The 17,483-nt window shown below is 45.0% G+C and overlaps 1 protein-coding gene and 1 long non-coding RNA gene across 2 annotated transcripts in view; one reads left to right on the forward strand and one right to left on the reverse strand.

The window, feature by feature from the left end:
• LOC135907649 (uncharacterized) overlaps window positions 1-17,483 on the reverse strand; it is a 104,920-nt gene that overhangs the window by 25,993 nt on the left and 61,444 nt on the right. The gene's annotated exons all lie outside the window — the stretch shown is intronic.
• LOC135907639 (chymotrypsinogen A-like) overlaps window positions 10-17,483 on the forward strand; it is a 33,040-nt gene continuing 15,566 nt past the window's right edge. Inside the window, exons 1-5 of the mRNA XM_065439335.2 lie at window positions 10-168; window positions 2,464-2,491; window positions 2,793-2,866; window positions 8,144-8,250; window positions 15,154-15,295. Coding sequence (XP_065295407.1) covers window positions 64-168; window positions 2,464-2,491; window positions 2,793-2,866; window positions 8,144-8,250; window positions 15,154-15,295 — 456 coding nt within the window. The 5' untranslated portion in view covers window positions 10-63. The remainder of the gene's footprint in view (window positions 169-2,463; window positions 2,492-2,792; window positions 2,867-8,143; window positions 8,251-15,153; window positions 15,296-17,483) is intronic.

Genomic DNA, 17,483 nt, shown 5'->3' on the forward strand with positions numbered 1-17,483 from the left:
TGTGTCGTTCTCTTGGGACGCATCTCCATTTCGTGACCTCTACAAGAGAGAAACACGGAAGGCATGGCTGCCTCGGCAGGTGGCGACTACGTACTAAGGCCTACGGCGCTTCAGCTGAAAAATGTTGCTCTCGTAATCCTTGCCATGGCACTTCCGGTAGCTGCTTGCGTAAGTAGTTTTGCTCGTACGTGCTGGGCTTGAAATGCAGTACCCATAACACGTATTGCACATGCTATGGCGGCCAATCGGCCGTGTTCTCGGGCACGTGATCATTGAGTTGTTCTGGAATGTCCAGAACTGTGCATTAGTTCAGCGAAACGTTGTGTTTTATGTAATCTTATGATTTGCGAAGTTGCCGGTACGTTGTTTTTGCTGGGCAGAAAAGAATTCTTCTTGCGAAAACATGGCATCGAACGTTATTAAGCCCGCCTCGATTGAAGCGTTCATGTGAAAGATAAATGATGAAGAAAAAGAAAACGCGTAGTACAATAATAGAATTGAAATCAGCGCTGTGTGCAGATTATGATCGATTTAACTTTGTCGACTAATGCTTGTACCTGAGATTAGAGCGCTATATATTAGCCATATTGTTACTTTTTAAATAAAAGGCCATATTACCTACTGGTATGATTTTTACGACGGTGCCTGTTTTAGTTAAAGTGTGCAATCAAGTTAATATACCCGACTATCAATCCCTTTATTTCTTTGCCTGCATTTCTGAAGACATTCGAAAGTATTATTATAAAGAATTTATTGCTTATGAAAGCATATTTTTGAACCGAATGTCACTTTGAATTTACTAGATTGAGATGCAGAGAATCAGCCCAACTACTACCATAATAGCTCCTTCTAAAGAAAGTAAACGCCAGGAACATCACTCGTATTCTTAAATATCTTAAATTAGTCAAATCTATTAAACAGTGAAATATTTTATTTCCTTAGCTTACAAATATGATGTTCAACTTGTTCCTATTTCGTTTTTGGATCCGTAAGCTATCAAAGACAACCTGATTTTGTTATATACTACATATACAAAGTGCGAGTAACGCAAAACGGTGTTCCACAGGACATAACATTACAGCTATAAATCACGCTATAGAGATCATAAGTACGGCGAAATAAATAATATTTCTATTAGGAGTCTTCTTTTCAGTGCGTCTATTCAGAAGACAAGTGCGTTAGTGGTCACATCGCAGTCTAAAGCCTCATAGTTACGGTTCTATGCGGCTGATACAAGCTATCAAAATTAAAAGGAAAAAAATGAAGAGAAGTTCTGTGAAATATTGGGGGCACTTAGATTATGTCTTTGCTGAGATCTCAAAAGCACTTCTTTTCAAAGTTGTAGAAGAATCTGGTGCACAACGTGTCATACTGCAGATATAACGTCGCAGAAATTCCCTTCAATTTCCCAGCAGTGAGAGACGCATTTAACCATATTACGCAATGACAACGCCAAAAGCTGGCTTCCCCGATATACCTTAAGCAGCAATCTTTTTCCCCATTTGTTGGACCATGCTCGATGTCATTCCTTGATAACGGTGCTAAAATCTGCAATGATTTCCCACTTATCTTTAAAAACTACCCCCCCCCCCCTAAATTTAAAATCTTCCAATCCGGCTGCATTTCCTTCAGTCAAGAAAACGTTACTGGATCATATATGCTGCGAATGCTTGGATATATATTTGTTTCTTCACTTTAACGATGTGGATAAATATGCGCTTGTATAGGGAATTCAGAAAAGAACTTTTCGCGCCTATAACTTGGTGGGAACAAGGTAGAAATATGAAGTGCAAAACGCGTGACCTGTAACTGCGTCATCGCTTCTTGTCGCAGTCGCTGCAAATTGCGTGCTGTAAAGCGCACGATTCACGACTGTGGGCTAGATTCATATCATATAGCGATGGTGCGTTAACTGGCGGTTTTTTCTGACATAAGCGACAAACGAGGAGAAATATTCTTTCGCGAAAGGGTGCCCAATATATTTTTTCAATGAACCTAAATACGTAGGCAACTATAGCATTGTCGGCTTGTCTACAAGATTGTTCAATGTTGAAGGATGATAACACGGCCTAAAGTGACTTGCTGTTGGCGCATACGCGACATAAATAGAAAAAGCACAGAAAGCAAACACAGCAGAAGAGAAATAGAGGGCGGACACAAAACAAGTGCTGCCCTCTACTGCCTACTATATATACATGGGTAATTCGCGCACGCGCCGAAGCATTCATGAGAAAGAAAAAGGAAGAAAGTTTGACTATACAGAGTACGACTCGAAGAGTGACTATTTTCGCGTATGAAAAAAAAAACAAGGCAACAGAAAGCTTCCCTTTAAATGTGCAGCTGAAGCGCTACGAATAAATTTGCTACGACTGATTGTTTTTTATCCTTGCAAGCTGCTGTCCGCGGTGAAGGTAATAGAATGTGTTCTCGCATCAAATGTGACCCTTATTTTTCTTTCCACAGAGAATAGACGCTGAAATTAACCCGCCCGGTGAGTGAAAACTTGATTTCCTAAACGTCAAGTTTGCAATACCATTTGAAATTTGCGGTATATGGCATAACGAAGAGCATGGTCGAGTCGAGAAATAAAAACTTTTGTGCCCCTGTTTCAGTGGAGGTGATGGAAAAAATATGCTGACAGTTTCACCTCAAGGTCGAAGCAATCACATCGACGGCAAGGCGTAGAGCTGCACTGGACCACTTCGAATGGTGCTCCAAGCAAACGTGTGCTCGACACCTCGTCACAAGGCAGTCCACAACTAGGCAGCTATATATACACACGATGTTTGCAGAGTGTGGTGAACTGGAGCCGACGGGAAGGATATACGACGGCGATCCGGTCACCAAGGAGAAGATTCCATGGATGGTAAGTGAAAATGGTGATCGTGATTCCCCTTGCTATATGTACGATTTATGCCCAAAGCACGCACTTTCATGGAAGCGTCGCATACGTAAAGATGTGTCGAGGTAAGGTGAAATAAAAGTTAATCTGGGAATGATAGTGGTAGCCGTGTTGTCTTCTTGTGCAAATGATAAATGCTCAAGAAAGGTTCGTAATACGGGAATGTAGGAATGTAGCTCTACTGCGATTATTCAAGTACACTAAAAGCTCTGTCTAACTGCCTCAGATCATTCTTCATTCACGTACCTGGTTTGAACGAACACCTAAGATCCGTAGACATCGGACTAGGCGAGGTTTACTAAGCGTTCATTCACGCCTTTCACCTTATCCACCGCTGTCCGAGACATACTGCTAATAGTCAAAATACAGCCAAGAGGAAAGGACGCCCAGAAAACGTTTGCGACGATAATATCCGCTGCATAGTATTGTCTTTATATTCACATTCAAGAGGAACAAGCAGCCTTCAGTTAATGTAGGCGTTGAGTCTGCGTCTTCAACCGTTGAAATATGGGGTTTTACGTGCCAAAACCACTCCCTGATTATGAGGCACGCTGTAGTGGAGGACTCCGGAAATTTCGACCACCCGGGGTTCTTTAACGTGCGCCTAAATCTAAGTACACGGGTGTTTTCGCATTTCACCTCCATCGAAATTCGGCCGCCATGGCCTGGATTCGATCCCGCGACCTCGTGCTCAGCAGCCCAACACCATAGCTCCTGAGCAACCACGGCGGGTGTCTTCAAGCGTTAGAACAGCACAAAATCTAAACGCCTGCTCACGGAGTAAAAATCACAAGCTATATATATCACCTACCTTTCTTCTTTTTGTCAGTCATGGTCTCGTTACAGCAGGTGGCGTTATTCACGTCGAAACACAGCATATGCGTAACCAGGGGTAGCTGGGTGTTTGCTTGGTTCCGCAGAGGAATAAAAATCGCCTTATAGTGATAATTAGCAATACATGGATAATTACGAGACGCAAGAAGGTTTATTTGCTTCTTAGTTTTGGTATTCCAGTTTTCTGAGAGAAGAAATCGACCAAGTAGATATTCTATTCAATTTGCATATCGTGTCGTAATTCAAAGTGAGATAATCTTTCCTCCAAGACTATGGCTATATAAGATTCTGAGATTTCAAGAGTGGATATCTTACGGGAAACAAGAGCTACCACAGAGTAGCGTGTGTCGAGGCAATGTGCCAAATCGAAATACCAATGAGAAGCACAAGGTTTCTTGCCCTTGGCGCAGTTTGTTGCGTACATCTGCTGCGTCGAGAAAAATTTGGGGTGGCCAGCTGCCGAGAGAAACAATCCAGGATCAACAAAGCGGCAATAGAAATGCTTTTTAAGAAAAATGCAGTGCAAAAAACAAAAACAAAAGACCAACGTGCTCTTTACTGCTCCTTGACCAACGTGCTCCTTGATTCACTATATAATAACCCGGCCTTGTTTTCTGGCCTTGTTTTCCCGCAGTACTTCGGTACCGTGGATGCCAAATTTCTTTGCAGCCGATAAATACTACTGTCATACAGTTCAGTCCAATACAGGCGTCGGGATAAGATGCTCAATGGAAGACATCGCATTTTTTAAATACTTCTTGGTGTGAAAAGTACGGGTATTCGTTATAATCGAAGGTCTGTTAAAATCTGATAATTTCGGTATACGCGAGTGATTGTAACTATAAAAAAAAGCGGTGTTTCTGCCTTGAGCTAATCTTTCGACCCGGGAACTTGACTTCGTGCGCATCAATAAGAGCAAAAAGAGCAACATATATAAGCGTAATATGTCACGCCTATGATCGGTTGCCGGCGTAACATAAAACGGTTGAGTTGTGCCGCCCTCTATGACATCATGGTTCGCTGCAACAGATGGGTGACAATCTGGGTAAGTTTGGTGGTGCCGTACGAACGAGCCACATTATTGGTGGATTGTGCTTCGTACAAAGATGGCCAGGCCTATATTAAAAAAATGTGGCTTCACGTTTGATCCGGAATCATTGCGGTCACATAGGGATTTGCTGCGATTGGGTTTGATTTCTCGACAAAGCACATCACAGGTTTTTTTTTCGTTGCTGCTCGTGGTTCTTTGTTCTGTTTGGAACCTCACGACATCTATTTAGAGCAGCTTTTTTACAATTAATTCCTGTAATGCTACAAAGAAAGTTGGCATCCACAGTACCGAATAAATAAATTAAGACTCTTTATGCGTGTCTTTACGCTGTTTGGTAAGTCAGATAATCTATCATTGTGATCTGTGCAAGGTTACATTTGCGTCTAACGTCCTGGCAGTCCGTTAATCGCGTCCTGCGTCTGAGCGAGAATGGATGCGCGGAAACGGGAGTCAGTCAATCATCCTATGCTTTCCGGTCATGAGCTACAGCTTAACAATATCATGGAGTAGAAATATCATCATCATCGTCATCGTCGTTGTCGTCGTCATCATCATGTTTTGTGTCCGTTGCAGGAAGAAGCTCTCTCCTTGCGATCTACAAATACCTCTGTCCCGCGTCAACCGGTTCTAGCTTGCGCCTGCAAATTTATTAAGCTCATTACCCAACCAAGTTTTCTGCCATCCTCTACAGCGCTTCCCTCCTCTTGGCACCCATTCTGTAACTCTAACGGTACACCGGTTATCCATGCCAAGCAGTACATGACCTGCCCAGCTTCACTTTTATGTTAATCTCAATTCGAATATCGGCGATCCCCATTTGTTCTATGATCTATGCCGCTCTTTTCTTGTCTCTCAGCGTTACGCTTAGCGTTCTTTGTTCCATCGCTCTTTGCGCTGTTTCCACCTTGTTCTCGAGCTTCTTTGTCAAACTCCTAGTGTTTGTCCCATATGTTAGCACTAGTAGAATGCATTGACTGTGCACCTTTCTTTTCAATGATAGCGGTAGCTCCCAGTTAGGATCTGGCAATGCCGGCCGCATGCAATCCAACCCATTTTTATTCCTCTGTAAATTTTGTTCTCATGATCTTGGTCCCGTGTGAGTATTTGACTTAGGTAAAAGTACTCCTTCACGTACTCTAGAGGCTCACTGACCATTTCGAAGTCTTGTTCCTCTGCCAGGCTTTGCCAGGTACATTGTCTTTGTCTTCTGCATAAAAATGTTTAACCGCACTCTTACACTTTCTCCTTTAAGGACGTTAATCACTTGTTGTAATTCCTCCCCATTGTGGCTGAACAGGACATGTCATCTGCAAACCATAGGTTGCTGAGTTATTCACCGTCGTTCCTCACTCTTAAGCCTTCTCAGTTAAGTAGTGCGAATCAAAACAGGAACAGTGCAACATAGGACGAGCGAGTAAAGAGCACAGGACTGAGCGCTGATGGCGGAGGTCAGCGCTCAAGGAGGAGGTCACAATGGCCATTTTGGTCACATTGTAACCATGGCCCAGCATATAGCTGAGATGTTTGGAGACACAGAAAGGTGAATTTGCACTGACGGTCGTTTCAGGGTTAAGACTATAGATGATGTAAAAACGTGGGAAACATTATTTGTGTTTGACAAAAAATGTAAAGTTCTCTTCGGTGCACCATCTTTTTGTAAGAGGACAATCATTGAGTCGGGGGAATGATGGAGCCACAAATTGTTTACTGATTTAGGCACCGATGCCACGGGCCCACCACGGAGCCCAACATGGGGACGTGACAAGATTTGTGGATAGAGAAAGCCAGCCATCGCCAGCTGTACACAGCCACTAATACCCGATATGTATAAATAAGGTTGGCTATCGCACAAAAGGTTAACATTCGGTGCCCAGAAGATCGGAAATAAATAGAAGAGAGGAGGAGACAGGAAATATTTAAGGTGTAGGAGGAAGACGAAGATTGGAGGTGTGCATAGGAAAATTGAACTACCGATTTCCCCAGGATAGCTCAGTGCGGAGGTGCAGTCTACGTGAAGCCGACGCCGAAGGGGCGTGTTGCATCTGCCGAGGGGCCTTAAAGGTGCAGACGCTCAGCGCTGAACATCCAGGATCGCCTTTTCGCCGGAGACGGCTAAGCCGTGCACGGTTAGACGCGGGAGGTTCCAACCCTCGTGTGCTCGGCTAAGTGGTGTCGCAACACACCAAAAGCCTGCTGACGCACAAGCCCCTGCGGGGAAGAAGATTGCATACTTCTTCCAAGCACGCAGTGAATAGCATTGGAGAAATTGCGTCTCCATGCCAGACCCCTTGCTTTTTAGGTACCTTTCTACTTTTTGTGTGGAAAACCAAGAAAGCGCATACCTAGCGCATTCCGCCGTGGGTGTCCCATTCCGCAGAACCATGGGTGTCCCCCAAAAAAGTATAGAGCACACGGAAAATAGGAAGAAACCATGGTGGAGCAAACAATGACCTGAAAACTTGTAGCTGTCACATTCAATATAGGAAACTGAACATGACTTAAAAAGGCGCTAAAATGTTGTAGCTGAAATCATGGGAGTTTGCGGAACGGTGTGTTAACTGGGCGGAATGCGTAATGGACAGAGGCGACGATCGGTTGCTTTTTAGAACAACAGAGTGGATGGCCAGAGAAAGGGTGAGACGTAGTAGAGGGCAGAAGAGGGTAAATCCAGTATCTGAATTAGTTCACTTCATTCATGTCCGTAGTGAGGTAGGAGTTACGAGAGGTGCATATATAGAAGGAAGTCTCGTAGTGGGAGGCTGAGTTCAGACCTGCTAAGCATGATGACAAATATATTTAAAAACACAGCAACGACAAGGCATGAAAAATACCACTATAATATCCTTTGAGGTGTTGTAACGTACGGATGATCAAAATACAACTCGTGGTTGTGAATAAATCATTAAAGAAAAGAAAAAGGTAACGATAAAATGAAGCTCAAGTCCGATAAGACCAAGTTTGCTGCAACCAGGTGGACTTTTCCGACCGAAGACAGAGCTAGCATGATCGTCACTTCGAAAAGCCTTCATCCCGCCGCGGGGAATTAAACAGCCTAATAATGATGACGCCTGCGCGTGCGCGCAATTTATACCACAGGTTACCTTTGAAAGCTCCACACCGTTTGTTTGCTCAGCGTCCCACTATGTTGCACATTACACGTAGCCTCTTGGCGTTCAGTGCATCAATTGTTGTGGACATTCTTTCACAAATGTTCGATGGTCAGTGCAAGGTTCACCACTGGACTAAAGGTAAACTGTGATGGAACAAACAGCCTATAACTAAATCAATCGATGAATAAGTGCCTTCCTGTGGTTTTACGGTAAAAAAAAGAATGTCTGGTCTTTTTCTTTCGTCAGGTTGCGGTTTTCAGCAAGAAAGGATCGACGAAGGGGTTTTCTTTGTGCGGAGGAAGCATAATCACAAGGAACGTTATACTGACGGCAGCGCATTGTGTGATGAAAAAGTGAGTCATTTCAAAGCCTCTACGCTTCAGAGGCGCTGCTTGTTTTTTTCTGGGCGGGGGGCTGCAGGTACATAATATACTGGTCTGACAGAATACCTGCGTCGAATTTATATCTACCTATAAATTAGGAGTAACCCGTTTTCAAAAGACGGGTCCAATGAATGATAGCTCCATTGGGGATGGGCAGCTATATCATTTCTTTCGGCAATGCAATAACACGCATTAACTGTACTAATGGAATAGACAATAGCTTTGTAAAAAATTATGAAGGTTCAGTGTAGTGAAAGCTGATAGGGAATAAAGGATTTCCTACAAAATGACTTGTCGAATATACATTTCATGGACGTTTTTTTTCTGCACTCTGTTGAACTCTTGATGTGTTTCGGCTCAGTAAAGCTGCCTGGACGCCGCTCTGAGCCTCCTATTTACTCAAGAGCTTCAAATACTGTGTCACGCTGCGTTCCGGTTTGGTTTGCTTGATCTTTGGCAGTCACTTTACTTATGTGTTTACGTCCTGTGTTGGTTCGATGGCCCATGTTTACCACCACTGTCTAATGGAAGACAGTAACATAGAAGGATAGGGGGTGAGGGCATATAGGCACGGATGGACGGATAGGCAGATAGGTGTAGCGAGACAGAAAAACAGGCAAAGTAAAATAAATCAAACAAATTCTGGGGATTCACTTGCCAATACCACAATACTACTATGACGCATCCCTTAGTGGGGCACTGTAGATTCTTTACACCATCCGGGTTTCTTTAACTTGCTCCCAATGCACGGTACACCGCGTATCTGCATCTTTCTCCCGGGTGCACAGCGAAGCAGGTAATTAACACATAGCGCAAACAAGCCGTGAAGCGACATACTGCCCCCCTCCCCTCTACTTCAACAAAAGAAATCCAGCGGAACCTACCTACGATGACTACGTGAACTGTGCAATTAACCGAAAGTGGTCATATATGAGACGTGTACTACCGGTGAACTGCTTCGCGGTTCCCTCTGGCCATGCCGAGCCTTCTTGTGGCGCCGACGCGAGAACCGTGCGTCACCTCTGCCTCATACACAGTCACCCATTTTGACATCAAACAGGTTAACTGAAGAGTGGCCCACACCTGCAGTTGCAAATAAGTTGGTGTCAAGAGGTTCACCGAAGGGCACCACATACCCATGCGAACGGGCCGTGTTTTAGACTGCCCTACTTTGGGTGTCCTTGTGGTACCGTCGTCATGATGCAGCCGTGGTCTTTCTATGTCCTCTTTTCATCTTCTTCATTCCTTCCTCGTCGTACTGTCGATCACGCCACCATGGCCATCAAGTCGTTGTCCCGTCAATCGCTGTTATAAACTAACTCGTGATCCCATTGTCATCATGCTGCCGTTCTTCACGCTCTCCTCCTTAAACCGTTGTCACCACTTCAGAACCGCCATCATGCCATTGGCGTCATACCACGTTCCGCTGCATCACTGTACGCTTAGAAAGCCGGCGGGTACTCGAGCATCTCAGAGGACCATAGCAGTTTCAATAGGAACGCTATAAAATATTCGCCACACTGACATATCACGAAGGAAACAGGCTCTTCAAGTGCCCAAGCAATATCGGCAGCAAAAACATGAAGGCCGAACACAGCTAACACCTATTTGCGTTGCGCACTCGTAAGCATTCTGTGAGTTCTTTCTTTTTTTAAGAACTGAATTCACGAACGACCGACGTTTTTGGAGTGATAGCTAGACAGCCAGAAGGAAAACCGGGGATTGTAAGCAAGGCGCCTCCACTTTCTAGCTCACTTAAGTTTGCTCCACGGAAGTCAGTGAACAAAGATCTCGCGGAAGGCGCTAAAGCAGTAGAAATAAAAGCGCGGGGACCTATCTTATGATGGCAGCCGATGGTAATGCGTTATTATACATAGCGACTCAACGTTTGCCACTGTCGGGACGAGTTATGTATCAAACGTGTAGACTTCAGTGGGACTCTTCTGCGCTTCCGTAAGAACAGTCAGCGCCACCAAGTGCATCTGCCGCGAAGCCTGCGCATGGCCTCCGAAATTGCTGACGCACCGGTTGGTGCGAGCCCCGAGAAGCGCGTCATGCGCGGCAACCAGGCGGCGCTCAGGAGGAAATAAACTTTATTGAAGACGAGGGTGACGGGGAGGTGGGAGCCGAGATCAGGCACCTCTCTCGCCCTTATTTCTGGGCACACTGCGCCATCTAGCTGCACTGCGGAGAAATCCGCTCATGGCCTCCGAGACGAGAAACGCGCCGGTGTCTGCGAACGCTGAGAATTGTTCCCTGGCTTGACTCGCATGCTCGGTTACCCAAGTGGGCGAGATGTTCATTGAAAACCGGCCCATACCCAGCGCATTCAAGGCACAGCTCACTAAAGCGTTGGCGTGGAAGGCGTTATTTCAAACGTGGCACTGTACAGTGTGATTGCGGCACCAGCCTGCTTATTCGTCGGCCTGCTGTCCTTGAGAAAACGGTGTATTTTTGTTCGATATCACTCAGCATCGAAAAAATTCAAGGGATCGTTTTCGTCGTTCTATAGCGGCACATTCCCAGTGGAACATACCAATTGACTCAAGTCGGAGCCAAAGAATTTATTCGAACAACGGTACCTTGCCTGCCGTCATCTCACAGTCAGTCACGCCGGCACGAAAAATGTTCGTTAATGGGCGGCACGTATGTGTACCATGCCACACACTCAGCGACCCAAGCTGGTCTGATAATTGCTCTTAAACCCTGCCACCTCAATAGAGCATGCCGATGCTCTACGTACTCGACCACGGACTATTTATTGACCCAGGTAGATAGGAAAATGGTCAGATACGAACATACACAGGTACATAGCCCCTGCAAAGCGCGGGAAGTACGCTAAGAATGGTAATGCTTTAAACGTTGCAGCAGAATTAATCTCACGATGACTGCCGGGTTTGATTCGATCAACATTCAAGTATTGTAGCCACACATCGCACTGCTGAAACTATGGTTATTCAAAATCTGTGGTGGTCATTCAACACGCGACACACACATTTTCTTCGCTGTCTACACACTTTTGTATAGTACTCGATTGCCAAGGTTGTCCACTACGGTATGAGGACAACTGCATTGCGAAGCTGAAAACGACGATGGCGCAATTGGGCCGGTATTATGAAGACGGGAGACAACGGACGCACGACAGCGAATGTCTGGCAACAACCTATCAACAAAGATAGCATGAGAACGGCGGCATAAATCACGATTGAATGATGACACTATGATAACGTTAGAATGACGGAGGAGGAATGATGTCGACGAAACTATGAAGACGCTGAAACGGCTATGACATGACGACTATCGCATGACGTTTGTGACGATAATAAAATGACAGCGTGACGATGAAGGTATGACGGTACTAATATGACGGCGACTGGGTGCTCCGCGTGCTCGCAGAGATCCCGAATGTTGCCAAGAATAGGCCACAGTTAGCTCGGTAATTTGGTAGTTTCGTTCACGAATAGAGGTCGAGATTATGTTTCGAATAATATAGGTAATCAGCCTGTTTTCGGGAACATTCCGGAGAGAAAAGATGTATCTCATATTGGATAAATTATGGTAGTTCTCGTTTAGGAATGAACACGCCCCTTCTCCAGCTCGGTTGCGTGAGAACACGCTCCCTTTGCAACGACAAGAGAGAGACAGGGGAAAGGGGAAGGCAGGGAGGCTAACCAGAGGGAAAGATCCGGTTTGCTGCAGTACGCTGGGGAGAGAGGGGAGGGGGAGGTAAAGTGATAACAAAGTAGAGATAAAGAAAGGAGCGTAGACATGCAATCGCAGTCGGTAACTGTCGCCGCATACTGCCACCGCACAGAACAGTAGAACTTCAAGCATTATAAACATCTGTTCAGGCTACAGCAGCTTGTCCAGTTCTGTGGCCCTCAAAAAACGACGAAGTTTCAAAGGGAACTATTGGGAAACGATAAAGCTGCTTGCTTCTTTACGTGATGTTAACCATTTTGTGGCTGGATCGTGTGTTTTTACTTTTAGCGGGTATCGCTACAGAAGCACTCAGGTTTATACCTTTCGGACCCTCTCCTACCATTCATTTTATTGCTCTGTTGAATCAATCGGCAGCATTGGAAAAAAATTTATTAGCCCTCCCACTCTGTGAAGAAGGCCGAGCAGCGAAGCTGCGGTGTTTTACCTCAGTCGACGCATCTATGCATATATAGGTATTATTATTATTATTATTATTATTATTATTATTATTATTATTACAAATATGGTGTGTCCGTTTCCCAGCAGTAGAATTCCATGTATTGACAGGAGACGTGAATTCCACAATACTTACAACTTCACTGTGAACTACGCAATTATGATAAATACATGAAACATAGCCGAATGGTAGAGCCGTATTAGTGACTAATCGTTACAAAATTTGTTTCGGGATGCATATTATAATACAAGAGTTACGGTCGTTTTCTGTAACCACACTCCCTCCGTAGACGGCCATCTGTTGGCAGCAAGACGCGAATTCTGTAACGTTAACAACTTCACTGGGAACTAATCATGACAAGTAAATGAAATGAAACTCGGCGTAATGATAGAGTCGTCTTAGCAGCGAACTTGAGGATGATGTTCCCAAGATACCTACATGATATTGAGAGCTACCAAGCATTCGCGAGAAACCGGAGACTAAATTTTTTTCGTGACGACGCGACGCGTAGGCGGAGGGACCTGGACCACCGCCTGAGGGTAGCTATATACAGCTTCGCTGTAGAAAGGGACCTTTCGGATGTCCAAGCGTTCGTGGAGTCTTTTTTGTATTTTGTAAATACAAAATAAAACATGCACTGTACATTTGACTTGTTTCCTCTGATGTGTGCAATGATCATGCAATATATTCTCAGCAGCTTAGAAATTTCAAAAACTAAATATTTAGGTTTTACGCGCCGAAAGCAGGACCTGATAATGAGGCATTCCGTAGCGGGAGCGGTGGGGGGCACTGGAATAATGTTAGCCACCTGGGGCTCCTTAACGGGCGCCCAATGCAAGGTACGCCACCTTTTGCTCGGGATACCGCGCATTAATACCGTGCACAGCATCAATGCACCATATCTCACTTCTCCTTGACCCAGTGAGGAGTAGCACAGGCTAGACAGACGCTCCGCAGACCAGCCTCATCACTTTCCTCATCAGTAAAAATCTCTTCCTCCTCCTCGAATCGCTCACGAGCGTTTTTTCAAGCCAAGCTTGTATTGGCTCACAAGTGGCACTGTCGTGGTCACACAAAACCCCAGTTGCTTCCAGAGGAAAGCAGCTGCAAGAAAAAAGCGGTTTCATGAGTTGACAGCTGAGCAAGCGCCGGAGCGTGTCATCAGGAAGGATTTCAGCTGCATAGGCGCGTGCTCACTCCCCGTGCGAAACCAGTCAGAGCTTTTTCTCTTCCGCCTTGTAGGGAAAGGGCATGAAAAGGGCTTGCACGCGCAGCCCCCCCTTCACCCCCGGCTTCTTTTACGTTCCGTTCAGTCTCGGCAAACGGATGGAATGGCTACACGTTGTGCGTCCTCCCGAGGAACGGGAGCATTCGACGAGTCGCGGCAAGAACTGGCCCGCAAAAGGGCTCGCCGTCGGCGCGCCGATAGGACCGCCCGAGCCCCGGCAATACGACATCAACGAGAAGATACCGAGCTGAGGCAGCGCGAGGCCGAAGCGATCTGGCACCGTTACCGGTGGATTACTTCCCTGTGACGAAAGCCAAGTGCACTCACGACAAGCTTAGCTTACCGCCATTTTCCGGTAGGGGAATGGTTGGTCATTTTTTTCCCATTCCGCCTCCATCGTAATGCTGCCGCCGCGGTCGGGATCGAATCTGCAACATTGAGATCATCAGCGCAGCGTCATAGCCACTGAAGCATAAGAATGACCAAAATATAAAACATGACCCCAGTTTTTTGGTTGATCCGGAGCAAATACTTAAAAAAGATCAGTGGCTATGAATTGAATGGTGTTCAAATAATTTAATATTCAAAATTATTTATTTTATTGTTGATGTGTAGTGCAGGTTGGAGAGAATGAAGCACCAAATGGCCCACTCTTCCGGGAAGCAAAGTCTAACCATGGTAGTAAATTCATTCAAGTGAAATTAAAAACATAAAATTCAATATGTCGAACGTATGCCAGCATGAGCATGGATTGCAGAGCATACGGGGGCATAGTGCGGATTATGAAGCATTGCAATATGGCGCATGGCATGGAGGAACGAAACAAAATATATAGGAGAGGCCCTCAGGTTACATTTTTGAATCCGGAAGCGCAGCCATGTTGTAGTGCCATCTCTCTTTGCACCTCCAATCAGGTCACCGGAGCAGATAGGCGCGAGATTTGAGCTCGCATTGCTAGGAGTCGCGGCGGAAGTGTGTGCTGCGGACCAGAACAAAGCCTACAAAACTTCTGTAACAGTGTTAGTAAAGCAGACACGCTCCTGTCTTTTTCTGTGGCAAGTCTTCAACGTCCAACAGAAATCGTTCCGTGATTACTAGAGCATGCATTCGTCTGGCTGACCTGCACACCTCACACACAAAAAGCACAACTTTAAAGCTTGCACACCACACCCCGAGGTCAGCTTCTCTCGCGAAGAGAATGTGGTGCAAGACTGACACGCGCCGAAAAAATCTTAACTCACTTTTCAGATGCCTACAGCAGCGAGAGCTCAAGAGCGCGGTTGCTATGGCAACGTTGATATTTAACACATCAGCGCCAGCGTTCCTTTGCGAAAAAACACCACGTGACCTCCGCTACACTCTCTTCAACTTATCCCGGCTAGCTAGGGCCTCTCGTGCGCTTTCTTTCCTCCATGGCGCATGACAAAAAGTGCACTTGCTGGATGTGCTGTTTTCGTCCGAATCGTTGACGCATGTTCTTTTTCAGAGGCCGGTACGCGGCGAAGGTACTCGTGATGTACCACTTCACGCTGGATGGCAAATTCACCGGAGTGTACGCTCATAAGATTATCGCGCACCCAAGATTTGTAAAACGAAGCGAGGTCGTGCATGACATTGCACTTGTGAAAGTAAGTCATTTATGATGCACACTATCCATGACAATGCAAGCACTTCAGCAGTAGAACGCATAAAGAACTGCTGTAGCCGTTTCGTAATTATTTGTTCAATATTTCTAACAATTCCGGATGACGATTCACATGGCTTTACGTACCAAAGGCGCACAATGAACAAATAGGAGTCCCGAATTGGCGGCACCGACATAATTTTGGCCACGTCAGTATTTTTTAAGGCATAACGGGACAATTGTGCAGTTTTATTGTTGACGATCAGTGGTAACAGGGCGGTAACATTTTTTGCGACACTTTTCACTTTTCTCCTTTGAAGGACAGAGAGAGAAGGCGAGGGTTTATGTTTAGTCTTGGGCACGCGCTGTTGCGTCTTGCAGAATAAAGCAGCCTCTACTCCATCTGATAGCAGCTCTTGATTGTAACCCTACAATGCACCTCAGCAATCGAAAGACACAGTCTTCGAACGTAAAGACTTTTCTCCTGCAATTGGTTTGCAAGCCAGATAGATACCTGTGAGAAGCCTAACAAAGCTTTTCGTCTACATCATGCTATCTCTGTCTTAATCTCTCACCCGTGTCCAGTCACCCATTTAGTTTTTCTTTGCAAAAGAAAAGTGTTTCATGCGTTGGTGGATCATTTTTTCTAAGGACCGCTGGTGAATAACTGAAGTCTCGAATACAATAACAGTATTTCGTACCATGTATTCGTATTCAAATTTGAACCATTCCGTACGTTCGAATTCCGAAGGTAACCAATTATATCGCAGCTTCCAGACGTTAAAGTCTGCTTACTGCTATCCGTCTGCTTAACAAAGTATTGCAAACTGTCATAACTGAAATAAGGATAAATGCTTCCAAAGCAATGCAGGAACAAAATGGGTGACACAAGCTGGATGCTGGTTTTCATGGTGGTACCTTCAGTGAAGACCAGCGATTGTCGCTTGTAGTCTGTTTTTTGTTTCTAGCTGTCTAATCATAGAGAATGCAGCTTTATCTCTTATGCTACTACCAGGGATGAACATCTGGAAAAAGACCATTTTGCATTTGTCTACTGCACACAAATTTTTAGCAGCTTTTCTTTTACTACAGCTTTCGGTCTTTCTTTAACAACATCAAATTTAGAGTTTCGGGAAAGTTAGTCACACAGCAGCCATTCATTATCGATATTCTTGTTTGCAACGACACCGTAAAGATCTTGAGAAGGCACTTGTGCAGTTTTTTCTATTGACGATCAGTGGCGTTGTACTTAAAACTGCTCAAATCACCTGCAGATATATATGTCTTGCATTGTGTATATGTCTTCTGAATATTTTCCCTCTTCCTTATATCCTCTATATCTACCATCTATAGTCAGATACGACCTGCAATGGCTGTGCTGCTACCAATTTCTTTTCTCCTTTTCTTCCACCAATACTCGAAACGTCCCGGTTAAACCCTACATCCACTATAAATCTCAGCGCTTCTGGAAGGTGGACGTTTTCCACGGATCTCGCTCGGTGAAAACCTTCGCATTCAATAAAGTTTTGCTGAGTTTCCTCTGAGTTATTGCTGCGGCAGAAACATGCCTCCTGTTGCGTACATGTGCTCCGGTATGTTTTTGTCCATGGCCAACCAGCTCGACTTCCCTCTGTGTTAACGTACATATTTTCCCTTCTATTTTATTCCTTGCCATTCTTGTAAATCTTCATAGTCTTTTTCGTTTCCATTCTTGGTATCCAATTTACAGTCTCTATTTCTCTTGCTTCCTTTCTGATGACTCCTGATAGTCCATTTAGGCTTTCAGTTACGCTGTACCTGGTTGCCAATTTCCTTGACCTCATCCTTAATTTTTTTGGCCATGCTTTTCAGGTTCAGATATTGGCGCGCTTTAGCCATCGATATATTTTCATCGTTGTCACTGAGTCCTTCTTCGAAATTTATTTTGCTCTGGGCATCTTTGACTTCAAAACAGGCTCAATCCGCGTCTTTCTTTGCACTGCCTGATTTGTAGTTTTACCGTGGGTCCCCACGGTATTGCGAAGCAGCCTAACTACCTTTGTTTAACTTCCAAGCGCGACAGGATGTCTAATTTTAAGCACAGAATCGAACTTGGAAACATTAGCTCTGGCACCATTACACATTTCCACATTCCTTACACCAGCTCATACTTATTGCAGCCACAAAGTGCTCAATGTTTCATTATTGCTGCA

This window comes from Dermacentor albipictus, chromosome 10, assembly GCF_038994185.2.
Source record: "Dermacentor albipictus isolate Rhodes 1998 colony chromosome 10, USDA_Dalb.pri_finalv2, whole genome shotgun sequence".
In the NCBI taxonomy this organism is placed as follows: domain Eukaryota; kingdom Metazoa; phylum Arthropoda; class Arachnida; order Ixodida; family Ixodidae; genus Dermacentor; species Dermacentor albipictus.